The sequence below is a fragment of the Enoplosus armatus genome, chromosome 5 (assembly GCF_043641665.1).
Source record: "Enoplosus armatus isolate fEnoArm2 chromosome 5, fEnoArm2.hap1, whole genome shotgun sequence".
Classification (NCBI taxonomy): Eukaryota; Metazoa; Chordata; class Actinopteri; order Centrarchiformes; family Enoplosidae; genus Enoplosus; species Enoplosus armatus.
Window position 1 is genome coordinate 13,411,116 of NC_092184.1, and position 12,358 is coordinate 13,423,473.

Consider the following 12,358-nt stretch of genomic DNA (forward strand, 5'->3'; position numbering starts at 1 on the left):
CAATTAAGATTTTTTTCTGCATCACAGCAAACTAACTGACAAAGATTCCTCAGTGTTTACCTTCAGATCATGCCATTCAGTGTGTACTTCAATCACAGTAATCTGATTTCTTAACCGTCATGTAAACAAGAAACACGGTTTCTGTAATCAGGATAAAAGAACTGAGGAACCTGGTCGACAGAGCCAGATTTCTGCTGAAGAAACCTGGTCTCTTGGTCATGTAATCCACAAATAGGGTTTTAGTTGATTGCATGTGCATGACAAAGATATAAGGCAGCGAAAATAGTGACAGCAGTGTGGAGGAATGAAAAATCATTAAACACAGTGGTGCATCCTAATTCCAAGTTTGACTAAAACGAAAAGATTGAAGCAGCAAGTCAAGCTCAGACATGCTGGATTATACAATTCCCATGATCCCAATCCCATTATCGGAGCTAACTCTGATGACATCAACGGGGGTTATTTTTTCCGATTTAAGGAAGCCCCCTCCATATCCACAATAGACATTAACTGAGTAATCTTAATGACGAGTACCCTTTTAAGGTGACACTAAGTTGCCTCCAGAAGTCTTGATAAGTCAGCTTCTGCAGCTAAACAGCTGGCTATTTGTAAAATTCAGACACATTTGTGAGCATGTGCAGTTAGAAGAGCATTTTTAAGAGAATGGACACAGTTTGATCTGCCTGAATCTCGATCCCCTGAGCACACTTCTGCATGTTACATTGGCTTACAGCAGCCCTCACACCTTGTAAGATCTCCCACTTAAAGCGTGGATAAAGGTCAAATATGTTTTCAGCTGCGACGTAACAACTGAACTGTCACAACAGTCCGTCTCGACCTCGAGCATGTGGTCTGTCTGTGTGTGTGTGTGTGTGTGTGTGTGTGTGTGTGTGTGTGTGTGTGTGTGTGTGTGTGTGTGTGTGTGTGTGTGTGTGTGTGTGTGTGTCGGTGGCTACAGGTGAGATTGGATCATACAGGTTACGGTCTGTCGGAGCAGCGTGTGTAAACAAGCAGCGTTCCACATCCTCTGCCTTCACCTCGATCAGAATAAACAGCGCTGCGGGTCGGTCACTGGCATGTAAACACTTCAACAGGAAGCATTTCGATCAGTGAGAGAGAGAATAAGAGGAGAAGGACAAACAGAGGAATAAAGGGATAGTTTATTTTTGCTCTTGTTATTTGTTTCTGGCTTGATTAACAGAGAGGCGGTCTGTCTCTGTCTCTGTATGTGTTGTGGGGGGGCTCTCTGGGGAATACACAGTGAGAGGATTGTCAGGCTCGCAGGGAATGACAACCATAACCACAACACAGCTCTGCTTTCAGACTAGATTTATATATATATATATATATATAACCGATATTAATTAAAGGCTTCTTTGTTTTGTTATGTTTTTCGGGAGAAGTTATTATTGCTCAGGGTTTGAGTCGGGGTCAGGAGGATGGAAAATGGTTGTTCTGCAGGGTTAGGTAAATGAAAGAAGGTTATGAGAGAGACTGAGCCAAAGATGTATACCACAGAGTCATGCATGGGAAACGTTACGATGCCACTACTGCGCAAATATGCCACGTGTAATAGGAAGTTATGCACGGTTAACCCCTAAAACGAGAGCTTATCTCTGTCTGTTCGTGCTCTTTTTCCTCACATTTCCTCTGTTTTTGATTCCCTTTTAGAGGAGCGGAACCATTTTCTATTTCTAATCGTACCCCCCCCCTCCTTTTTCCCCCATTATCCTGTCATTTATTTAAATTCCCTCGTTCCTCCCTCCTCTCTGGGAAAGGTTTGAGGTGTCAGCCATGTTCGTGCAGCAGATGATTATATTTATCACTGTTTGCACAGAAACCAGAGCAGCAGAAAAGAGAATGAAAACACAGGCCGCCGAAGCATCCGCATACCAATGCTACAGTTCAGATCCCACATGTCCACGTGGTGGCATCCACACACACAAAATGTCTCTTTGATATTCACACACACAGTCCCATTAGTTCATGTACATTATTCTGTCTTTCTCTTCCCAGCCGTCAGGCAGTGTGATCGGAGTCCGTGCGGCCGTGGAGCGACATGTCAGGAGGCTCCTGGAGGTTTCCGGTGCCTCTGCCCGCCGGGATGGACCGGCAGGACGTGTCAGCTGGGTCAGTGGGTCAGGATTAAATTAAACATGTGTCATATATATATATATATATATATATATATATATATATATATATACACACACACATGTAGAGGGTCGCTGCCTCTGAATGATGTTTGCCTGTTATGCCTATTCTCCTGTATTCTTTAAAATATGCATGAATATGTCGTAAAGCACCTTTTAAAACACAATGGGAATATGCTTTACAACTAAATAAATAAAAGCAAAGAGTTAAAGTAGGGCTTGACAGTAATTCAGTATTTAAGCACAATTATGATGATAATATTATGTTCTACATGATAATATTTGTATCTACATATTTATGCTACTCATCCAAATTGATGACTTTTAATGAAATTAAGTGTGAATAGAGTTGCCCAGTTGTCATGAAAATGTAGACGCTGAAATTTCCATTTTTCTTTTTTTATTATTATAAATTTTTATTGTCATTGGTGCAAAAACAAAACAGTAGTGACCTTACGGATATAGCAATGAAACAGAAACAGAGACAAAATACACAAAGACAGACACAGAAAAACAGGGTGATGTGCAGAACTTAACATAATACAAACAAAAAGTCAGGAATGAAAGTATAGTCATAATAATTATTATAATAATAACATCATGCAGTTGTTGATGTGATTTAAATGTAGTGTAATATTGAAATATGTACAGTATATAAAAAATAATTTCAGTACTTTAAGAACTTCTTGTCCATGTTGGCTTCAAAGTTGAGATTGAAAGTTCATTCTTGATCTTAGAAAAAGCATTTGACAAAACAAACTCACCAAAGGTCCCTTTAGCAGCTTTAAAATGGAAATCCTAACTAGTTATTGAAGGTTTTATTTTTACTCAAAAGGTTTCATGTAGCCTAATGCAAAATGGTCGAACATAGTAAACTGGTTTAAACAACGGTCTAATTATTTTGTATACATTTGACATATTGTGATACATGTATATAATACGAATATTGGTACTGCAAAATATATCCTTATTAACATTGTGATATTGATTTTAACTACATTGACCAGCCATAAGTAAAAGTAATATAAGATAGTGTTTTTAAAGATGGAGGACCAAGATCCCAGAACTACGTACAGCACAACTAATCAATAAAATATTCAACTTTGATGTAAGCCTGACAGATGACTCGAGCAAAGACACTAAAGTTGGTGCAAAGGGATTTTATCTGAGTGGTAATGCTTGAAAAGTTCAATTTATTACATTTTTGTAATAGTGATGATTTTTCATCATTAAAGTATCACTACAGTTGTTTATACAGTGATCTATTAATGATATTTATCATCTTCAAAGGGGTCTATTCACAGGATTTTTAACACTGATCCTCTAACAAGCTCAATCAATCAGAGCTGTAACACACAGCTGGTTTCAAAAGCTGCCTCTCAGTGAGCAATACGTGATTATGTCTTCCAGTTGAAGTGAAATATGCATTTAAAGCACAAATTAAAGAGGCAGAAAAAGCCGACGGCATGTTAATTCTCCTATCAGCTCATCCTGACTGTGAATCAGTATTCTCTAAATGCACTGTCACGTCTCTTTGGGCTGCATTCGCTCATATTGACAAGTATACTCCCAGAGGGTTGTTGTGTTAGATAGTACAGCAGAGGGAATATTGTATAGAATCAGGTCACACACACACACACACACACACATACACAGAGGACGTGGTATATACACACACACAGAGGCTTGGGGGTTATGAAGTAAAAACTGAGACATATTTCAGGATGACAGCCTCTCCTGCTCCTCTGTGTTACAGTGATATGTCACTCTGACACTTGATAATCCCCCATAGTTCCACATCGCAGGTCAGTGGCTCACAGTATAACACACACACACACACACACACACAGTTCAAACACAAGTGATAAAACTCTTTACAGCCTGAGCCGAGAGGCAGAGCATCAGTAGTGCCTCAAATGGTGAAAGGCAATTATACTTTCTATCAGTTTCACTCTTTTATTAGCCGACTTCTGTCCCCCACATTTCCTCCTGCACTGGGCTGAATCCCCAGGCTTTTCCCATAGATAACACCCACACACACACATACACTCCACCAGTGCTAAATCCTAATAGGCCTCTCACTGACGGTAACAGGTTTAGATTACCTATAACTGACTGACTACTTCCTCTTTATTCATTCAGCGTTTCTTTCTAATCCTCTTCCTCTGCTATCAGAGCCAGGCCCTCGGGGGTTCTTGGCTTTTTCACTCTCAGTGTGACAGAGGGTGGGAATAGTCACACATAAACTTAACAGAAGCAGTGGTACAGTGGGGGGATCTGTGCATAAACAAAGACGCAAGAAGATGCTGCAAGGCATCACTTTGGATACACTGAGCATTTGTAAGCATAATACTTGATAGAGGCAAGTACTCTGTCTCCAAGTGTTGGTGTGCATCCTGCTGCCGTCTGTCTGCCTCGCAATTCTCCACTTTACGCTTCAGTTCAAGCTTCCACTTCAAAATTTAATTTAACTTTGGCTTAACTGGTGGCTAAAGATTGTCGGGGCCCAGTAGGAGACACACAGGATTAGATTCAGTAGTTTTATGGGATGTTTTATCTCATTTCAGTGAGAAGTTCAATTAGTGTAGTGCTGTTTATGACTTCTGCAACAAGATCAGATTGATATTGTGTGTATCCTGTAATTTCCTTTACTGTTAGAATACTTCCTGTATAATAACTGCCAAAATAACAACCTATAAATAATAAGTGTATAGTTTCTAGTTTAGTGTATTGAAATTCAGAGACGGCTTGTTCTCCAACAGCAGAACAAAATAAGATTCTGGAAAAAACAATTAAAATTATGATTTAAAATGATCAAAATACATATGAGCAGAACACATTAGGAGGTGCACACATCCATACATTCTTTACAGGTGCTGGGTATCAATAATCTGCACAAAAGAATGAAAAAATACCTGCAACTGCTGTCTTGTTATGTTATATGAGGAAGACCAACTGGGAGAAACTGGGAAAATAAAATGTTGTTTAACATAACCAGTTTATCTTTAGATCTCAGGGATGTTAAACATAAAGTCTAAAGTAGAGATGAAATGTTGCTGATCACATCAGTATTTTTAGAAACGTTTTCTTTCTCCCTTTAGACACCAACGAGTGTGAAATGAGTATATGTGCTCACGCCCGCTCTTGTCGCAACCTGATCGGTGGATACCTGTGTGACTGCCTTCCTGGATGGACGGGGCCTAACTGTGACATTAGTGAGTATGAAAGGAAAAGAAAAGCAGAGGGAAAGGACTAAAAGAAGGAAGAAATGATTAAGTCCTGTGGCAGGGAGTGAAACATGAAGAGCCTCAGTAGATTGTGTTTAAACAGAAATTCCCCTGCAGCCCAGATTCCCTGCAGGCAGGAGACCATTTCACTCCAACTCCAGCTCCATTAATCGTCTTTCACAGGGTATCACTGAAATACACTAAATGTAACACTGACCAATACGAGTGTGTCAAGTTTCATTTTTGACTGTTATTTCCTGTTACTTTGTGCTGACTTGCTGTAAAAAGGTTCAAATCTGGCTCATGACCAGTAATGCCTGTCAGTCTGTCAGTCTGTCCACTTTGTATATTGTTGTTTACAGCATCATAGTTGCATACATATCCTGTCTCCATGTGACAGATTAATATAGTTTTTCTTGTTTTCTCTGATTTCTAGGGAACAGCAGCTGTCAGGGTTTGTGTTTGAACGGCGGACGTTGCGAGGTAAGAGCGTTTGCTGTGCTGCCCTTCGCTCTCTGTTTAATTTGCCTGTCGTCCCCGCACATCAGTCTTCCTCTCACCCTCTCTTATTCACTGTAGTGACATTGTTACTTTCCTTAAGAATTGTCACACAACTCGAGAAACTAAGTTTTAAAAATGAATGATCAGTGGGAATCATTGTTATAATGCCCATGGCTTTTCAGGCCTTCTTCAGGGCGTAAAAACACTTTTTGAAATGATTGTTGCCTCGAGATGTGAGCAGTATTTATTCTCAAAGGGGCAAATGTTTCATTGCCTGCGGCAGATCCATGACAGGCCTCTCCTTTCCCTCTCTTCTCCCGTTTTTATCCACTTCATATAATCTTTGCTCTTTCTGTTTTATATACATATAAATAACATTCACTATATGTTGTCCCACATAGGACCAGGTGTCAGGATCCAGATGCTTGTGTCCACCTGGTTTCTTGGGGAAATATTGCCAAAATGGTCCAAGTCCTTGCGACAGCACCCCTTGTCTGCATGGAGGACAGTGTGTGGAGAAGGATGGACGGAGCGTCACCTGCAACTGTCCCATGGGATATTCAGGACTCTTCTGTGAGGTTGGACAACCTTCATTTGTCTGCAGAATGAAAATATCATAGTAAAATACAATAATAAAACTAAATGCACATGTGCAGAGGAAGAAGAAATACAAGACGCTTATTCAAAGTCCTCCTCATTTTGGAAAACATCTTAGATTCAATTAAGTTTAATGAGAAAAAGAAATCAAAGACAACTGAAAATATGTATAGAAAATGAAATAAAAGATTAAAATATATATCATGTTATTTGGCACCATCAATGAGATGTTCTTAATAAAATCTAGAAGACACAAAGTAGTTTACATTACGCCGGTAAGATACATAAAAATCCTCTATTAAGACTTAGTAGAATATTAATAAACTAAACATTCGGGCAGAAGTCTCACATCTACTTGAATTCGTAAACAGGATTAGTAGCCGAACAATATTATAATATCATCTGCCCTCACCATGCATGTAGGTGCACAGCTATGCAAACTAAGTACACTTCAGACAGCAGTCTGGAAGCACTTGTGAAACAGTGACAAACAAATTTGACATCATCAGCTAAGGAGGAAGGAACAGGAAATACAACACTATAATTAATCTAGCAAACATACACAAAGAGTAAAAGTAAAAAGAGTTAACGCTAACTAAATGTATTTGTTCATTTAATACACAACAGTTCACCTAACAGTGAATCAACAGTTACGTAGACTGTTGTATTAGCAAGACATTAGCCTCAGAAAGCTACGGCTAACGGCTAGCTTGGTTAACTAAATTCACAAATCAACAAAAAACAAAATAACAACAGTAAAAAGAGTTCTTGAATTTGAAGAACTCATGGCACTTGTGGAGTAAATAAAGATGCCAGGCACTATTTTTCCCAGATGTAACAATGTCAATTAAACTGCAACTGCTTTGTTCTTTCCATGATTTCAGATAGTGTTGGATCTGTGCAATCCTAACCCGTGCCAGCAGGGGGTACCCTGTCACAGCACAGAGGGCAGATACATGTGTACCTGCCCGGAGGGTTACTATGGTAACGAGTGCATGAGCCTCAAAAATCCCTGCATTGGTCAACACTGTCCAGGTAAGAAAAATATGAGTGCGTGTATCTTAAAAAAGTACAAAATCTCTATGGCATCAGGTCTAACCTCTCTATCTCTGCCTCTGTAGGTACCATGTCTGACTCGACACACGGGGGGGTCAGCTTCTACATCGTCCTGGTGGGCGTCTTAGCTCTAGTGACGGTCTGTGGCTGTGCGGCCTGCGCCTTCATCCTCTCCCACCTCCACCGAAAGCGGAAAAAGCAGCAGGCCGTCCCTCAGGAAGAAGGCATCAACAACCAGAGAGAGTTTGTCAACCTCATCAGAAACGTGGACCGTCCCGTGCCCCTCCTGCCCCCCGCCGGCCCACTCGGGCACCCTCCGGCCCCTGCCCCAGTCCCACGTTGCTACGAGGAGATTGAACTGACCCTGCCGCCCTCCCCAGCACCTTCACACCCCTCTCCGGCACTGAAGCCGGCCCATGCCCCCAAACTGGACATTTCAAACCAGGAGAGGGAGAAGTTGAACCGCTTCCACTACACAGGCAACCAGGAACTGGAGGTCTGACCCATGAACTAATGGGCCTCTGAGGAGCTTTTTATTTTATTTTATTTTGCGTTCTTCGCACTCTCTCGCTCACAGGGACCTGTTTCCAGTTTCTTGCACTGTGTCACCGTTGCAGTCATGAAAATGGGGTGACCCTATGACCTTTATGTGCTCAGACAGCTACTGCAGACACCTGAGGAGCAAAGGGTCAAGAGTCTTACTGTGATGTCGTCTTTGACTTTATTTTGACAACTATGAGAAGGAGCAAGTGCATGATGTTTGACTGAGAGACTTATCAGACTCTTGATTTAATCGGGAGACGTAAAGACTTGCCTTGGAGTGCCTGAAATACTGTCAAGAGGGAGTAGAGGATCATCCTCTGTAGGAGCCTCTCAACCTGTTTCCTGGTCCATGAGGCCATCTGATTGGTGTCCAGACCTCCATTTCTGTTTCAGACTGACCTCTGACAGGCTGAGAGATTAATGAATGGATGCTTATTTAACACTCAGTGTGTTTCTGTGTCTGGTTGTATGTAAGCTTGTGTGAGAGTGAAATAAAGAATGTATATTATGAGTGTATGTGGGGGGAAAAGAAAGGACAGAGACAGTTTACTTCAAGAAAAGAAAACAAAGTTGATATACTTGTCAGAGAGTGCATACACCTGCTCCAAAGGCTTTTAAGCCTTTTGAAAACTGTTTTAAAACTATACACTGTTGCCTGTATTGTCTCTGTAATACTACAGTTTGTCAAAGATGTATGATTTTTTCATACCTGCATGTAAATCAGCTTTTTTGTACATGGATATATTGTACATATTGATGCCCTTTTTGTACTGTGGTTTGGTCTGAAAGTATCACTGTATTACTTTGCTCTGTTTGTCCCATTTCGCTTTCCATTTGGAGCAACCAGCACATGTGGATTGTAATAAAAGTGCATTTACCAACTCTATTTCATTTTTTTATTGCCTATAATCATTCATCACCTGCTAGAGGCCAGTGTCAGCGCTGCCACACAGAGATTAACTATGGAATTTGCAAGAGAGAGTAATGTGCTTCTCAGCCTTTTTACATGCATAACAAGTACACATTTGGGATGCTATGACAGGCTTTGTTGTTGATCTCATTGACAGAGGCCCAAGCAAGGATATTTCATCAGAAAGCAACAAGGAATACAAACTCCCATTTGCTGTGTATTTATTAGTTTGTAATTCAAGTGAATTACAAGCTCAAAATGTGTTCCTTTCTTAGTGTACAGGCTCAGTTGTCACAGTAAAAGGGCCCACAGTTGGGTCTATCTTTACAAATTTAGAGAGCTAAAGAGCTTCCATAGTTCCCATATAGAATCCAAATATTAATTTTATGAAAATGTGTAAAGAGTTTGGGATTTTGATTATTTTTCTCACTTTAAGCGTCACACATACACAAAGAGTAAAAAGAGTTAATGCTAATTAAATGTATTTGTTCATTTAATACACAATAGTTCGCCTAACAGTAAATCAACAGTTACTTAGAACTTAGAAAATTACTGTAACTTTTAAGCAACTTAAGAAAAAAATGTAAGTGTAAAATCCGGGTTTAAAGGGTTAAACAGGTAAGAAAAGAAAAGAAAAAGGTGGGGGTACACAGACTTAGGGATAAAGAAAATCAGCATCACGTGTCAAAAGAAAAAACAACATTAAAGTAATAAATAGATAAAACTAATTGTAAAAAAAACCTTATACAACGAATTACGATTTGTCTTTGCAAGAGAGCGTAACATGCTTCTTGCCCTTTGTGTTTGTGTGTGTGCACTTTTCTTGTTCATACCATTGTCAGAGGCCCAAGGGAGGATATTTCATGATGGAGCACATTGCTCACAGCCACTATGACTAGGTCAGTGGGTCACTGCATGCACAAGAGAGAGACTCTCTATGACACACATTCACAAACAATGATGCTGACAGTGCCAGGAAAAAATGGAAAACCACCGGACTGACACCAGTCTTACTAGAAAACTGTGTGGTTGTGAGAAACTTGTCTGTTGTTGGAAAGTTGGTGAAACTTACAGTAAATTTCAAGAGCAGCTGGCTTTTGAGGAAACTCGGCATCAAAACTTTTTGAATTCTTGTAACTCTTAAGCAGTGTGTAACTGGATATTCATTGTAATTATTAACTTAGAGTTTCTGATATGAGGGTGCAATACCTTCGGTTTAACAAAAAACTGAAAAAATATACTGTATCAAAACATATGAAACTAAACATTTATCTGGCAGTGTACTGTATGTAAGCTCCAACCCAATTCATCCATGTATGTCATGCTGATGTTAAACTGATAACGTGTGTGAAAGGAAAGGTTTTGTGTGTCGGGGCAGTGTAAAGTGACTTCAGGGTCACAGCAGCGACAGTTAATGGGCAAATGGATGTGACAAATGTGACCTTCGACCTTTTCAAACAGCGGCAGGCTGGAAATGAACATGGACTTCCTGTCGCCGCCCTGGTCAGGAGGAAATGTAGGAAATAGACTTTGCACACACACACACACACAGACACACACACACACACACACACACACACATGCTCACACTACTGTATATATAAGACCCTCTCTACACCTGCTGTGCACCCGAGGACGCCCGCAGATTAGAGAGTTTTCAGATGAACACTTGCTGCCCCTCAAACTAAAGTGCCATAGTAAAAATGTTTCATCTTAATACCTGTTTACCTGTTATATCCCAGGTGTTGACAGTGATCCTGACAGCCACTGGGTAATAGTACAAATATAGGATAATCTGGGGTTTAAGCAGTAATTAATTTGTCATTGGGGATCAAAATTTCAACATTTATACGAGGCCTATGTTGCATATGACTGTTATAATGACATGCTGCTTTGTAGGAGCAGGATATGTTAAGACTTAGACTTAGACTTTATCTATCCCACAGCGGGGAAATTTACAAGTCACAGCAGCAAAGACAGAAAGGTGCAGAAACACACAGCAGACAAGCACTGTGTCGATAAACAATATACATATAATAAATACAGATATAAAAAATATGGGTAACAAAATAAATATATACACGGAAAATATGAATATGTACAGATGTGCAGATTTATGTACAGAATTATATAGTGCTGTTAAACAGTCTTATAGCCGTAGGACTGAACGACCTGCGGTCGCGCTCCTTCTTACACCGTGGGTGTAACAGTCTGCTGCTGAAGGAGCTGCTCAGGGCCCCCACTGTCTCGTGCAGGGGTTGAGAGGTGTTGTCCATGATGGATGTCAGCTTGGCTAACTTCCTCCTCTCCCCCGCCTCCTCAATGAAGCCCAGCGGACAGTCCAGAACAGAGCCGGCTCGCCTAATCAGTCTGTTGAGCTTCCTCCTGTCCCTGTCCGGAGCAGTTTCCTGCACACACTGAAGGACCTCAGCTCCCTCAGCAGGTGGAGGCGGCTTTGGCCCTTCTTGTACAGAGTGTAGTCAGACCAGTCCAGTTTATTGTTCAGGAGAACACCCAGGAATTTGTAGTTCTCCACCACCTCAATGTCCAAACCCTGGATGTTCACCGGTGTGATGCTGGATGACTTCCTCCTGAAATCGATCATCCCCTTCATCTTACTGGCGTTGATGTGAAGCTGGTTGAGCTCACACCAGCTGACAAAGTCGCTGATGACCTCCCTGTATTCCAGGTCGTTCCCCTCAGACACACATCCAACGATGGCAGTGTCGTCAGAGAACTTCTGGATGTGACAACTGACAGTGTTGTGTCAGGGGGGGTGGACTGGTGACGGTCTGGTGTTAATAAGGAAGGGAATGTGGAGGCAGGGGGGTGGAGTGGAGGACAGCTTGGGGAGGTGTGAAGAGGGGGCAGGATAGGTGGGGGAGGGAGACTGGGCAGAATCTAATCTGTTGAAAAACAGGTTTAGTTGGTTAGCCCAGTCCCTGTCTCCACTGTCCTGGTGTATCCCCTCACCTTTTCCATGTCCAGAGATCTTCTTAAGTCCTCTCCAGACATCCCTGGTGTTATTCTGCCCCAGATGTTCCTCCAGTTTCCTCCTGTAGTTCTCCTTGCCCTTCCTTATTTGTTGCCGGAGCTGCTTCTGGATGCTCCGCAGCTGCTCTTTGTCCCCCGACCTAAAGGCCCTCTTCTTTTCATTCAGCAGGGCCTTAATGTCGGGGGTCACCCAGGGTTTGTTGTTGGACATCCCTGTCTTGTGTTAACACAAAACACTGTACCTTCTTGGAAGGCACCATATTCTCCACACAGACATTAATGTAGTTGATACATAGTTAATTCAGTTAATCTGAGTTGACACAATGAATATTTCATCACAAAATAGAGTTTTGAGGTGAAATTATTCAATTCAATGC

At 41.2% G+C, this 12,358-nt stretch overlaps 2 protein-coding genes across 2 annotated transcripts in view; both read left to right on the forward strand.

The window, feature by feature from the left end:
- LOC139285456 (protein jagged-1b) overlaps positions 1–6,081 on the forward strand; it is a 41,728-nt gene extending 35,647 nt beyond the window's left edge. Inside the window, exons 9-12 of the mRNA XM_070906021.1 lie at positions 2,017–2,130; positions 5,255–5,368; positions 5,817–5,863; positions 6,064–6,081. Of these exons, the coding sequence (XP_070762122.1) occupies positions 2,017–2,130; positions 5,255–5,368; positions 5,817–5,863; positions 6,064–6,081 (293 nt within the window). The remainder of the gene's footprint in view (positions 1–2,016; positions 2,131–5,254; positions 5,369–5,816; positions 5,864–6,063) is intronic.
- A 238-nt stretch (positions 6,082–6,319) lies between these two features.
- Positions 6,320–8,963, forward strand: LOC139285051 (delta-like protein A). The gene is made up of 3 exons (XM_070905481.1): positions 6,320–6,459; positions 7,363–7,513; positions 7,600–8,963. Exons 1-3 carry the CDS (start codon positions 6,433–6,435, stop codon positions 8,034–8,036), a joined length of 615 nt encoding a protein of 204 aa, XP_070761582.1. The 5' UTR covers positions 6,320–6,432; the 3' UTR covers positions 8,037–8,963.
- Positions 8,964–12,358: the final 3,395 nt, after the last annotated feature.